The sequence below is a fragment of the Condylura cristata genome, unplaced genomic scaffold (genome assembly GCF_000260355.1).
Source record: "Condylura cristata isolate star-nosed mole 26May11 unplaced genomic scaffold, ConCri1.0 scaffold00002, whole genome shotgun sequence".
Taxonomy (NCBI): domain Eukaryota; kingdom Metazoa; phylum Chordata; class Mammalia; order Eulipotyphla; family Talpidae; genus Condylura; species Condylura cristata.
The window spans coordinates 12118085-12131715 of NW_004567103.1; the positions used below are offsets into that span (position 1 = coordinate 12118085).

Below are 13631 nucleotides of genomic sequence, written 5' to 3' on the forward strand. Positions count from 1 at the left end.
GTGCCGGGGACGTGCTCTGGGCAGGCGTGGAGCAAACAGTGTTGGCGCCTTCAAGAGAGAAATGGAAGGCGGACTGACAGGTCTATGTCTATGGTCTATGTCTCCTCTGTGGAGACATAAAGGCAGAAGCCGTACCTAAGTCTGGAGAGCTGTTACTCGGGAGAATGACTGTGCTGCTCTCAGAAATAGGGTGTCTGGGGGCCCTCCCTGGTGGCCCAGCGGGTGGAAGAGCTGCACTAGGAGGCTAAGCCAGGCCATGGCTGCTTCAGTGCAGGCTCCATCCCCGCCCCAGAGCTGACCACATGGGAGATGACCACATGGCGCGGCAGACCTCTCCTGACCCGCCCGCTGCTCCCCTCAGCAGTGTCCTTCGTCAATCTGCCTGTTCTGCTCCCCTCTCTGTTTCTGGTGAATCCTCTTGCTGCCCCTGCACCTCTGGCCTGTACCCCAGTTCTGGGTGCATAAATAAATAAAATATATTTTAAAAAGAAAGAAAGAAATGGTGTGTCTGGAAAAGGAATGGCTTAGGAAAGAAAACGTCTTACTCTCAGGAATTAACATCAAAGGCCAAGTCAGAAATATTATCCCAGGAATTCTCTATTCTCTTTCCTATATGATTACTTTCCCTTCAGTGCTAGGTAACTCCAGAAATATGCAAACAAAGGGGAATAGTGCCCAAACATAAACAAAAAATAAGAGAACTCTGCATTTCTTTCTCTTCTTCTTCTGGAACACCAGTGACACAAATGCTGGGTATTGGTGTTGTCTCGCAAGCCCTTGAGGCTCCGTTAATATTTTTCCCACGTCTTTCCTCTCGGTTGTTCTCATTGGATCATCTCTGTTGATATAGACTCTTTCTTCTTATCCTGTCATGGAGCCTACCAAGGGAGTTCCTAATTTGGATATTGTCATTTTCAGTTCTAAATGGTGCATAAGAGAAACACACTGAACAGCCAGTGTCAGGAAATGAAGTTGGAGACATGGGCCCAGAACTGACCACACAGGTAATAGGAAAGAGTCTAGGACTTACGTGAAGAACTGGGGGGAATCAGCGAGAGTCTTAAGGAATCAAATAGGATAGAATTGAGTCAGGGCATTGAATAGAATGTCACAAGGTACAATTCTTAGACCCAAATAGACTCTTCTCCAAAGAAAACATCCAAGTGGCCCATATGGCATGTGAACAGTGCTCAACTCCTCTGATATCAGGGAAGAGCAAATCAAAACTGCAAAAACATCACCTCCCACCCTGAGAATGGCCTGTATCCAAAAGACTGGAATGATAGGTGTTGGCAGGGTTGGGGGAACAGTGGGGAGAAGGAAGTCTTGTTTGTTGCTGGTGGGGCTGTGAATTGGAAAACAGTATGGAGATTCCATAAAAACTAAAAATAGAATGTGATCCAGTTATATCACACCTAGGAATTTATCCAGAGAAAACTCTAACTTAAAAAGCAATCTGCAGGACCCTCCCTGGTGGTGCAACGGGTTAAATCACAGCACTGCAGCCACATCAGTACCAACTGGGATCCCCACCCCGGAGCTGACCGTCACGGCACCACAGACCTCTCCTCACCCGCCCGCTGCTCCCCTCAGCAGTGTACTTCATCCATTTGCCTGTTCTGCTCCCTACTGTCTCTTATAAATCCTCTCACCACCCCTGTACCTCTGGCCTGCACCCCAGGTCTGTATGCATAAATAAATAAATCTTAAAAAAAAAAAGAAAAGCTATCTGGCACCCCTATGTTCACAGCAGCATTATTTATTCACAGTTAGCACTGTGGGAATAAGCTAAATACCCATGGAGCGATGACTGGATAAAGACATTGTATGCTTACTCAGTGGAATCCTACTCGGCTGTTAAAAAGAAATCTTTTTTCATCTTTTGTGACAACAGGGATAGAACTTGAGGTGATTATGCTATGTGAAGTAAGTCAAAAAGTGAAAGACAATTACCAGATTTTTTTTCTTGTATGTGGAATGTAAATAGCTAAATACAAATTAAAACACACGTGACTCTTAGACTCCCTGAAAAACAAGCTTACTAGGGCTGAGAGGAAGGCAAGAGGAGGCCTGGCTCACGGTGGAAATGGCACTAGGATTTTGGTGGTTGAATGAGGTAAGGCGTAAGCAAATATCGAGGTATGAAGCTTTACTCCCCAAAACACTATGGTTTATCAATGCATATTACTGTAAGCAAATTCCACTAATAAAAAAAAAAGAGTGCTGGGACTTAAAAAATAAAAAGATTACCCTGGCACAGTTGGAAGATGTACTGATGGGGACAAGAGAAGAAGCTATTGACCTGCCAGGGACTGTTGGCTTGACCCAGGGGACGCTGGCAAGATGGGCTGGGCAGCCCCAGTGGGCTGGGCACAGAGGCCCTGAGCACTGCCAGTCAGAACCTCCAGGGTCTCAAGACCCCTCTGCTCTCCAGGGAAACAGCTTCCCATCACCATGGCAGCTGTGCTCCGTCTGCTCTGATTGGTGGCTGGGCTGACATCATAATGTGAAGTGACTGATCTCCACAAGAACCGGTTACCATGGTGCCCAGTGTGCAAGCAAGAATCCCCATTCTTCCCTGGGTCCAGGGCCCTGGAGGAGCTCTAATCCAAAGGGAAAAGGGGGAGGGAGAAGATCAGCCACCAGGCCAGGAGAGCCAGCTGCTAGGCAGTTGCTGACTCACTGCCTCAGACAGGCCCAGATCAGGCCTATCAGAGCCTGTCACTCCGTGGGGGAGGGAGAGGACTCCAGCATATACACAAATTGCGAATTCCACATTTCCTTAATGATAAAGCTGCTTTGAGCTGTTTTCTACCCCTGATGAGGTAGTCCGCTCCCCCCAACTCCTGCGTTGCCATTCAGAGGGACATTTCTGGGACAACCTGCTACTGGGTTTCTAAATTTCTGAATTTTTGTCAAAGCTCTGTGGACTTGTCTGGATGGAAAACAAGCTGGCTGCCAGCAGAGCCTCGGAAGTGAGCTGTGTCAGGCCGGAACGGAGAGGCACCTGGGATAGACCTGTGGTGCAGACTTCTCTTCCCTTTCTCCTTCCAGACATCATTCAAAACATGAAGGCCAGGCAGGGCAGAACTACAGCCCAACTGCAGTCTGTCCCCACCCGGCCATGCTGTCTAGTGCGCTTTTTCCTCTTGGGAAAGAAACTTGCTTCCTCTGAACCCCGGGTGCAATGCTCCAGACATCCTACTTGGCCTTCTGAGTGTGCTACCTGCAGCTTTAGGGCCCCCTCGAATGGAGGGCAGAAAGTGCAGTATGAATGCATAGGTCATTCATCAATTCATTGCTACTTCTCTGATTGTTTGAAATCTGAAGGGGAGGTAGAAACACCCCACCTCTGCTCAACCCAGCCCTAACCAATGTGTCCCTTTTCCATGGAACATTAATACTTCTCAGGCCCTCCCTGGTGGCACAATGGGGTTAAAGCACAGCACTGCAAGCTAGCCTCCAGCTGCTTCAGCACGAGTTCGATCCCCAGCCAAGGAGCTGACCCATGTGGCACAGCAGACCTCTCCTGTCTCCCTGCTGCTCCCCTCAGCAGTGTACTTCATCAATCTGCCTGCTCTGCTCCCCACTCTGTCTCTGGTGAAGACTCTCGCTGTCTCTGCACCTCTGGCCAGTACCCCAGTTCTATATGCATAAAAAAAGAAATTTTTTAAAAGTCTACTGACACATTAAAGCAAAAATAAGTTTTTAAAGTATTGTGTAAGTTACAAAATATGCAGAAATAAAGCATTTAACAGTAGTATATACAATGAGGAGGCAAGTGAATTTTATTGTTGTAAGGTTTATTATACATTTTGCATGATGTAGCATAATATTAACTCAAAGTACAGACAAATTAAGGGTGCTTATTAGATTTTCTAGAGCAGTTTTAAAACTAACACATAAGTGTATAGCTAAAAGGTCAATAGCTGTATCAGTTTCTAGCCAATTGCTGTAATAGGACCTCAAACTTGAGTAGAACTATAGAAACGTGTTGGGTTAGCAGGGTTAGAACCATAGAAATTTGTTGGTCAGCAGGACTGAAGCAACAGTCCATCTCCTTGCCTTATTTAGCTTCTAGAAGCTGTTTGCATTCCTTTGTTTGTGGCTCTTTGCCTGGTTCCAACCTCTCCCTTCCAACATCTCCCACTACTGACTCTGACCTTCCTGCTTCTCCTTCCTGAAGACCCTTTTGGTTATACGGGGCATAACTGGGCTATCCAGTCTAAGCTCCCCATCTGCATTAACTATCTTCTGAGATTAGCCACACCTGCACCATCTCTTTTGACATGCACAGTAATATGTGCATAGCTTCCAGGAGTTCAGACAGCACCCCTGTAGGGGTCATTATTCAGCCTTTGACAGACCTCGTGATGGTATTACAGTTACACAGGAAGCTATCATGGGTACATAAAAGGGGAGTGTGTCATGTTCCCGCCCCACTTGATGGGCAGAGTTGAGCAGCCCGTTGCTGCATAGAACAAGAATGGCAGGTGGGTTGAGGGAGAGAGAAAAAAAGGGAGCTCTTGCTCCTGCAGGCTGATGTCACCCTGGTTCTCCTCAGAGGAGACATGTAGAAGAGAAACATGTAGAGACACTTGGATGTGGGAGGCTGGCAATGGCAGGCGTTGTCTTGATTTGTACTTTCACTTTGCTTCTTTATCCCAACTTTCTGGCACCTGCTTCAGAAACCCTTTCCTGTGGTTCCCGACCAGAAGGTACTTAGACTTGAGGCACATTTTCAGACCTTAATGGCCTTGGTTTAGGCCAAGGCTATTTGGCTGAACATTTGCCCATGAAGGGATGGCTAACGTTGGGTGATTTATTGGAAAAAATATCCTTTCTCCTCTTCTCTCTTGATGCACACTAATTCCATTAAAGTTCTGTCACATTAAGAGTCTGCCTTGCCTTTGTGAGTATGGATCTCTCTCAGTGTGCAAGTTTGGAGGTCCCAGTTACCTCTTGGTCATGTATTAAAATCATAAATTCTGAGAGATGCACATTATGTGATTTAGGCGTGAATGTCATGATGTCTGTAAATTATTTTTACATTATTTCATCAAGAAAAAAATATGTGACAAAATCTTCATAATTGTTAAGTCTAGTTGGTAGGCACATCCATGTCCTTAGAGTCTTCATTTTTTAACCTTGAAAGTTTTCAAAATGGAAAATTTTAAAGTTAATGAAAAAATAATTGAATGCCAGTCTAGGAGTTAGAAAGCTCACACATCTAAACAAGGGTGGAAATAAGATCCGTTCATTTCAAAGACAGTTACTTTATGCAACAGTTTCATTAAAAAGAGTACAGTAGTCTGAAGCAAAGCCAGGGCAGTGGGTATGAGGCAACGTGGACGGATGTGCAATGTATTTTGCAGGTCGATCCCACAATCGAAGGTTTTCAGGTGGGCGAGGGTAAGGAGCATCACGATAACAAAAACAGACTCAATTCACTGAGTGCCTACAGTTCATATTTAATCCTCACAACAAACTTTTGATGTAGGTATAATTCACACCCACGTTTTACACACAGTCCATTTCTCCAACCTCAGGCGGGACTGGGTGCAGAGAAGAGAGTTCTTCGCACTGGTTTACATAAGAAAAGGAGGAGAGCTTGGCGTGCGTGTGGTGGGGTACCCCGGGGGTGTAAGGAGAAAGGAGGATTTGTGGTAGGCGTCTGCAAGAGCTGGGTCTGCCCGCGATTGGCGCAGCTGCCTCGAAAGGGTTGTGCAGATTCGGCCTCGCGGCGGGTAGGAAGCCCAGCCCCGCTCCGCCCCTGCGGCCCGCAGTTTCTACCATCCCCCACACCGGACTTGGGCGGGGAGCGAGCGCGCCTGGTCTAGGAGGATGCAGCGCCCACTGTGGCCTGGGGGATCCGAGGGGCTCCGGTTGTGTCTCTGCTTCCTGCTGCTGATCAGCCGTCCAGGGGGCTGCAGCGACATTAGTGGCCACGGTCAGGAGGAAACGTGGGGGGTGCGGGCGGAGCCAGGACGATCCTGAAAGAAATGGGTTGGGTGCCTCATGGTTAGGAATTTAGCAGGAAAAGGGGGAGGGGGCGTGTGAAGAGATCAATGTAGAGAGCATGTCGCAAAAAGAGATGCAGGCGGAGGCTGAGGCTGAGACTACGAGACTCAGACCTAAGCAGAAGTGGGCTCGGAAGAAGATTGGAGATTCGGGAGGAGGATGAGAAAACAAACAGACAGAGGGGGTCATAGGAGTAAGAGGGGCTGAGCCAGGAAAAAGATGCAACGGGTTGAAGGATAAGAAGAGCAGGGTGTTTGCACAGAAGTGGGGACCGCGAGTCCTGGGCCCTGGTTCTGGAGAAAAGTCTGGGCGGAGAGACGGGCCAAGTTTTTTCATAAGCTCTCAGAGCCTGGTGGCTACGACCCGATTTCCGATAAGAGGGGGAAGGTTAGGCTGGGGTAAAAGGGCGGAGCAGAAAAGGAAGGGTCTTTTCTTTTCCACCCTCCCCTCTGTACCAGTGCTGGAGACCAGCGATGACTCAGGTCTGAGCAGTCAGGGACGCAATGCGCAGACTCGAGGAGTCCAGCTAGAGGGGGCAAGCTCCTAGGAGACGCCTACTCTCCCCTCCGGATTTAGAGGCCAAAGCAGAGACTAGAGAAGGACTGTGGGAGGAGGCCTGTGGGCTGATAATAGGAGGGGCGGGGCGTTCGTTGGAAAAGGTTAGAATGGGAAGCCTTGTGGAGGTGCCTAGGTCTTTATCTCCCAGAGAACCTCCAACCGGGGGTAGGCCAAATGTCAGCACCACGGACAGCTCCAGTCGCGCCGAGGGTCTTGTCCAGTCTATTCCAGCTCACCACTTTTCCCTTTGGAGCACTGCTTCAGAAAAAGATCTCCTCTTCCCGAAGCTCTTTCCCTTCTCAGTAGCTGGCAGTTCTACTGTTATCCAAAGCCAGACAATTGATAATAGGATGAATTTAAATGGGGAGAATTTCCTTGACTTAAAATCTGTTTGTAAATAACAACGATTGGCTATAGAAAAGAACCCTGAGCTCTCTTCCGACCGTACCCCATCTACTTCCTCACTGGAATAAGGGAAGGTGTGTAGAGTAGAGCATTAGGTATTTTCATCCCTCATTCCTACCCTTCCCCCCTGGCTTTCCAAACACCCAAAGACTCTCTATATACCACAAGGACTCCAGGCCTATTCCAGTCTCCCCCTGACTGCAGAGGCTTTCCTCTTTCCCCTCCCCCGATCCGTTCACCTGCTTATCAATTCAATGTGTGTCTTTTCTGCATTTCTAATTAATTGAACCTCCACAGGCTGCTCTTTGTAAGCTTTCTTCTTAACCAGAAATCAGTATTTGAGGTGAACAAGGTGCAGAAGCTAAAGAACAGGACAGATGGGGAGGGGGGATGAAAAAGAGAGGGCTTGGTGAGAGGAGCAGATACCAGAGAATCCAGTGGTAATAGTGGAAGGAAACTACTTTTCTTCAGCTGGAATTTGGGAGCTTTACAGCCAAGCTCCATGCTGACAGCACTATTTTGCCCTTAGAGGGTCAGGGCCAAGTGGGGTTCGGGCAGCTCTGGCCCCTCCAAGGATTTACCAGCCCATTCTTCCGGCATTTGCGAGTTGTACTCCAGCAGATTGTGCCTCAAGGTGAGTAGAGGTGAAGAAGAGAGGCTAGGGTCTCCCACTGAGGAGTAGGGAGGTGGGAGGGCTTAAGGAAGGGCCATTTGATCTGAGACTTTCTTCCTCAGGATATCTACTAGAAACTTCCCTGTTATATTCACCTCATGGAGAAGGAGTTGAGCTCAAAGGGAGGGGCAGAGTTTGCAGGAGTGGGCTGTTTGCCCTTGAATAAAAACCCAGCAGGAGCTTGAGAAGATGCCCCTGGAAAAGACCAGCATCCAACTCCTTGGGGCTAGCCAGCCCCTAGAATTATCTTGAGTTTTTCCAGAACCAGGAATCCTTGGTCAGGAGAAAACACACATTCTCAGTAGGTCATCCTCTCAGTAGGAAGCAAAACAAAATACATGACAATTAGAGGGGAGGAGTGAAAGGAAAAGGACAGTCCCTTGGAGAAAGATGCTGGCCATTTCTTAGAGCAGTTTTATGAATGAAGAGATTGGATAGGAAATCTGCCTTGAGTTAATATTACTTCTGCTGCTACTGATACCTAGAATGTGAATAATGCCTTCAGAGGTGACTCTCGAAGTGCATGACTGGACCATCAGCATCAGCACAGAATTGCTAGAAATGCTAATTCTTGAGCTCTATGCAGACCTACTGAATTTCTGAATCAGAAATTCTAGAGGAACAGCAGCAATCTGCATTTTAACAAGCTTTGCTGGAGATGCTGATATGCCACAGTTTGAATTCAGGCAGCTGTGTTAGAATTTCTAAGCACCCTTTACATCCCTACTTTCATTTAATTCTACAATAATATAAATTGAATCAACTAAGAGAATGCAATTTTGATCCTAGTTGAATGATTATTTCATGCCAAGCACAGTGCTAAGCAACTTTTATATACCATCTCATTTAATTCTCACCACAGATTGTAATTGTTTATCTAGTTGGGAAACTGGGGAAGTGTTAATCTCACTCTAGTCCCTACAATGGGCCAGAATGTCCCGGGAGTCAATGCACTGCATCCTTTCACTCTTCAGGTTTGTTCTGGAAAGATGACATCACTCAGAACATGATGACCCAGGAGATGGAGCACATCAGCCGACCCCACCCCCAAGATCCATGTCTGAGGGATGGGCAGGCAGCCTTTACCACCAAAAACACTGGAGTGAGGTATGTAAGGCCTGTGGTCAGTCCATGCTCTCTGGTGGGCAGATGGAGTAGAGCTGGGATGGGTGTTGATGAATATTAATATTGCCTGAGATCTGCAGAAAACAGCTCTATGAGACTTTAGTGATGTCTGCCAAGGAAGAGTGAGTGGGTGTTAGCAAGGCGGCGTCCTGCTAATCATCTCTGTCTCTTCCAGGAGCAAGCATGAGGGGAAACTCCGACTCCTGTTCCCCAAGGTGAGACTCGAATGTCGTCTTGAGAATTTTAAATCCCTACCTTTGAATGCCATCTCTTTCCCTCTGGGGTGCCCTTTGCTGCCTCCTTCCTGACCCCTGGCTTCCTTTCTCACAGAGCCCAGTGTCCAAGGTGAACAGGGATCAGTGCTCTAGCTCCAAAGTGGTTTCAAATGCCCTGAAACGGGAGGTGGCCAAGCCTGTCAAGGTGAGGGGCTCAATTTTCCTGAGGTTGCGATCACGCTTAAATGAGGGAGGTAGGTATGAAGGAGGGAATGGGTATTGATGTATGAATGGATAAAGATGACCTGTGGGTATCCATATGAGAGAGTGGAGGTACAAGGCAGGTGCAGAGAGCCACTAAGGACGCAATGAGCCATAAGATCATGTATAAGTATAGATTTAATATACTCATTGTAAACGGCAGTTTTCAAAATTAAATGAAAGACTCTCCTTTTTTTTTTTTTTTAAGATTTCTTTATTTATGCATACAAGAACTGGACCAGAGGTATGGGGATGGGCGGCAGGGAGGGGTGCGAGGCTTCATCAGAGACAGGGCAGGGAGCAGAGTAGGAAGATCGACAGATACACACACCCAAGGGGAGCAGCGGGCTGGTCAGGAGAGTTCTGCCGCGCCATGTGGGTCAGCTCCCTAGTGGTGATGCAGTGGCTGTGGATGGCTTCATAGTGTTGCACTTTAACCTGTTGTGCCACCAGGGAGGGCCCAAGACCCTCCTTTTCTTCACACACTCCCTTGTATGTATGAAATAATAGCAAAGCTTCTTGGATAAATGAGAGGATCAGGCCAGATGCCTTCACACTCGGCACCCACCCACCTCATGCACCCTTGCTGTATTCTGTGTCCTGTAGAAGTGACCTGAGTGAGACTCTGAGGCATTCAGCGTGCTTCAACTGTTCATTGTCCAGATTGAAAATCACCCACCGAACATTCCCATCACCTTTATAGATGAGAAATTGGGGCTGAGACTGGTCAAGGGGCTTATTTACTGGTGAAGGCTGCAGGGCAGGTTCATGTGCCCGGACAGAGCAGTTCCCACAAGTCCCAGCCTCTTCTTCGGCATGGCCCTGCCCTTCTCAGACTCCAGCAAGCCCTGCACGCCTGGTGCTGGGCTGTCCCAAGCAGCAGACTCCTTCACACTGACAAGTGTTTGGAGACTAAGTCCTAAGTTACAAGAAAATGGAAACCAGAAGATACAAAGGCCACCCCAGGCAGAGAGACATGGTGCAAAAGCTGTCACTCAGGGACCTTTGGCATGTAAGCAGAACCATCAGTGGGAAAAGATAAGGCAGAAAGCAGGCCCAGAACTGACCAAAAACAGTCTCGTAGAGCGTGGTCAAAGTTTGGGATTTTAAGTGCAGCTGCAAGTAAGCTGAGAACACTTGAATGTCATCATGTGATCAACGGTTTTTAAAGGCCACTCTAGTGATGCTAGGGGTGGGTTATGCAGAGAGCAAGATGAAAACAGACTTGTAAAGAGCCAGTCATCTGGGTCCTGGGAAGACTGAGGGGTCTGGACAGTGAAGCTAACACCTTCATCCACAGGCAGCCTGCACCTTGGGGGGCTTCTAGCCCCTGTGCTCCCCAAGGAAGCTGGTCCTCACCCCCATGAGGTAGGAACTGGAATTCCTAAGCCTGGGTTGGTTGTTGGGTCAAGGCAGTCATCCTGGGGAGGCAACCCCGCTGTGGGGGGGTGGCTGGGAGCTACAATTCTCCAGCCTGGAGCCCACGTCTAAGGGAAAATCATGGGGTGTCTGTTGGGGCTTGGAGCAAGGGGGTGGGCACTCAGCTGGCGACCTTACTGGAACAGATAGGCACTGAAGTATTTGGGGGCAGGAGAGGAGGAAAGAGAGGGGTCACCTCCCCACATGCTGACTCCAACCCATTGTTTCTTCTTGTTTTAGGATTTCTTTAAGCCTCCCTCCATGGCGGGCCGCAACCTTGTAGCTGACTGAGACATTGTGCAAAGCCTCTCTGTCCTAGTACCCTCCCCTTGCCCTCCAGAGAGGCTGTTCCAGCATGACCCAAATCTGAATCATTAAAGTGGACATCCGTGTAGACACTTTCTGTGACTCTTTCTGAGGTAGAATGGTAGGGTTTGGACCTGGCTAGCATCTCTAGGAAATAGAAGAGTGGAGCTGGGGTGGGTAGGGGGTGAGGAGAGAGCAGAAGCTGGTGCTGGCAGAAGGCTGAGTTCTGTCTTGTTTTCCTTCCAGTGATCTTTCCTGCAGTGGGGAAAGCGAGGGTGGGACTACCCCTGAAAAGGCCGCCTTTTGCACCCACACCCAGAAGTGCCGTGTGGTCCCAGTGCCCATTCTTCCATGTCAGGCCTGGTCCCTGTGAGGGTTTCCACCTCCAGCATTAAGACCTTTGCCAGGGTGTCCCCAAACATCCAGCTCCCAGGAGTTTACAGAGGAGTGCTGTAGTCAACATGCACACATACACATGGCTTTTTGTTTGATTTTAAGATTCCTATTTTTATTTATTTATGCATACAAAAAATGGGGTATAGGCCAGAGGTGCAGGGGGTGAGAAGATTCACCAGAGACAAAGCAGGGAGCAGAACAGGTGGATCTACTGCAATACACTGTGAGGGGAGCAGCGGGGAGACAGGAGAGGTCTGCTGTGCCATGTGGGTCATCTTCCTGGCTGGGGATTGAACTAGTGTGCCAGCCTCAGGGGCTGAGGCCAGCTTGATAATGCTGAGACTTCAACCCCTGCAACACCAGGGAGCTCCCCCCGCCCCCCCCCACCCCCCATATTTACACGTTATGGCTCTTGCTTGTTTGGTCCTGGTAGCTTAGAATCTTACAAGGGCTCAGGGAACCTGACCTGATCATGTGACCACACCGTAGCTCAGTCCAACCAGACACCAGAATGTTCTATTTGCAAAGCTTTCTGCTTCTCTGAGAGGACTCAAAGGTGTAAGCAAATGGGCTTGAAACAAGATTTAGTTCCTCTAAGGAATGGCTTTTTGGATTTTGGCTACACATCTCACCCATGTAGCAGCAACCCAGAGTAAGTAAGTGACTATTCCTAGACCATACTGATAATCAGTCATGCTGCTGTTCTCACCATCTCCCCTCTCTGCGTTGAGTTTGGGGTGTAGCTAAACCCCACACTAGGTCATACTCTTCAATACCGAGTTCTCACTGACTCAGGCGCTCCCTACCAGTCGGTCCCATTTCCCGCCTGCCTTTCCAGTCATGTGCAAGCCTGTCTGCAACCCTGTGCTTTACTTGCTCAGCCTCTGTGTGTCTGGTTCTTGCCCTCAAAGGCCTTGCAGAGCCAGGGAAGTAGCCGTATGCACCTAGGGTCACTCCACAGGAGTGCACAGGGTTGGAAGCAGCAGGTGGCCTGCCCAGGCCCCTGGGCCACCTCTTGTGGCTGCAGGTAGACAGTTCCCATGTCACTAACAACTTCCCACCTCAAGCCCCAGGACTCACTTCTCCTTGTCCTGTGAGTTTTCCAGAATACCAGGAGAACTTACCTACCTAGACCCAGATGGGCCTCATGCACCTGGGGTTTAACACACCCTGGGCAACTCCCAATCCATTAAGGGCTTAATTTAATACAAAAATACCCAGATTCTTTCAGTCTTTGGAGGACACTTAATTCTCAGGAGTATACAGCGTGGTCACTTAACAGGCCCCAGTGAGAAGCAGCTCAGTCATCCATGATGATAATTATGATGATTAAAAATACAACATGGCTGACTTTTCTCCCTTCTTCAACTCACCAGACCTCTCACTTCTGACTTCTGGGATCATCTTCCACACAAACTACCTGCACCCAAGTGTTTGTCTGAGTCTGCTTTTAGAGCAACTCAAACTAAGCCTGGACAACCTTACAGGCCTGGGGGTAGAGGGTAGTTGTAAATAAGAAATATGTTCACTACTGCAGCATTTCTTGTTAATCATTTACTAACCCTCTGTTTACAGGGAAAAGTCCAAGCAATTTATCTGGTGCATTGAGCATTCAAGAGACTCCCTCTCGTCCTGCAGTGTTTTCTCCAGGCCACCACCTATTTGCTCCAGAAACCCAGCCCTACTCATATTTCCCAAAATGTGCCCAAAAGCTTCAAGCTCTTGGGCTCTCTCATATGTAGTTACCGGCACCCACAGTGTCCTGTCTCTGACACAGAGGCAGCCCATTCCCCAACCACCCTAACATCTGTTGTTTCCTGGTAAAGCTTACAAAGGTAACATGGATAGGGAGTGTTCAGAAAAACCTGATTATTCTGGAACAGAATTAATAGGTACAAGATGGGCGTTTTTAGAGAGGAAGATAAATTTAAGTTGTTATTGCAGAGGCACGGGCTAAATTATTGAACTTTGTTATTTGATAGAAAATGGAGAGCCACTGGAGGTTTTTTTGATGGGGGAGCAAGACAGTGAAAGCTGCTTTAAAAAATAACCTTACATTTCAGTACCAAGATGGATAACGGAGTGGGAAAAGAATGGGTATATTCTAGAAAGACTGTTTAAAATGGCAGGTGGTGGGGGGAGCGCTAAGGAGACTGTTCCTGCCTCGCCCACTGCTTCTCCTAGCAGTGTGTTTCAGTGCAATGGAGCAATAGATAGATAGAGAGAGAGAGAGAGAGAGAGAGAGAGAGAGA

The 13631-nt window shown here is 48.3% G+C and overlaps 2 protein-coding genes across 5 annotated transcripts in view; both read left to right on the forward strand.

Moving 5' to 3' along the window:
* The first annotated feature begins 5767 nt into the window (after positions 1-5767).
* Positions 5768-11078, forward strand: LOC101636488 (regulated endocrine-specific protein 18-like). Of its 4 annotated transcripts, none has more exons than XM_012729245.1 (7): positions 5768-5950; positions 7514-7618; positions 8632-8764; positions 8958-8997; positions 9113-9251; positions 10559-10626; positions 10918-11078. In XM_012729245.1, the coding sequence occupies exons 1-7, from the start codon at positions 5845-5847 to the stop codon at positions 10966-10968; spliced, it is 642 nt and encodes a 213-aa protein (XP_012584699.1). In that variant the 5' UTR covers positions 5768-5844; the 3' UTR covers positions 10969-11078. The 4 variants fall into 4 exon arrangements, with proteins under 4 accessions (XP_012584699.1, XP_012584701.1, XP_012584706.1 ...); XM_012729252.1 differs by having other exon boundaries at positions 5772-5950; positions 9113-9202; XM_012729247.1 differs by lacking the exon at positions 10559-10626 and having other exon boundaries at positions 5771-5950.
* Positions 11079-13449: 2371 nt separating this feature from the next.
* The window catches only part of LOC101636724 (regulated endocrine-specific protein 18-like), a 6830-nt gene continuing 6648 nt past the window's right edge, over positions 13450-13631 (forward strand). Inside the window, exon 1 of the mRNA XM_012725248.1 lies at positions 13450-13461. Coding sequence (XP_012580702.1) covers positions 13450-13461 — 12 coding nt within the window. The remainder of the gene's footprint in view (positions 13462-13631) is intronic.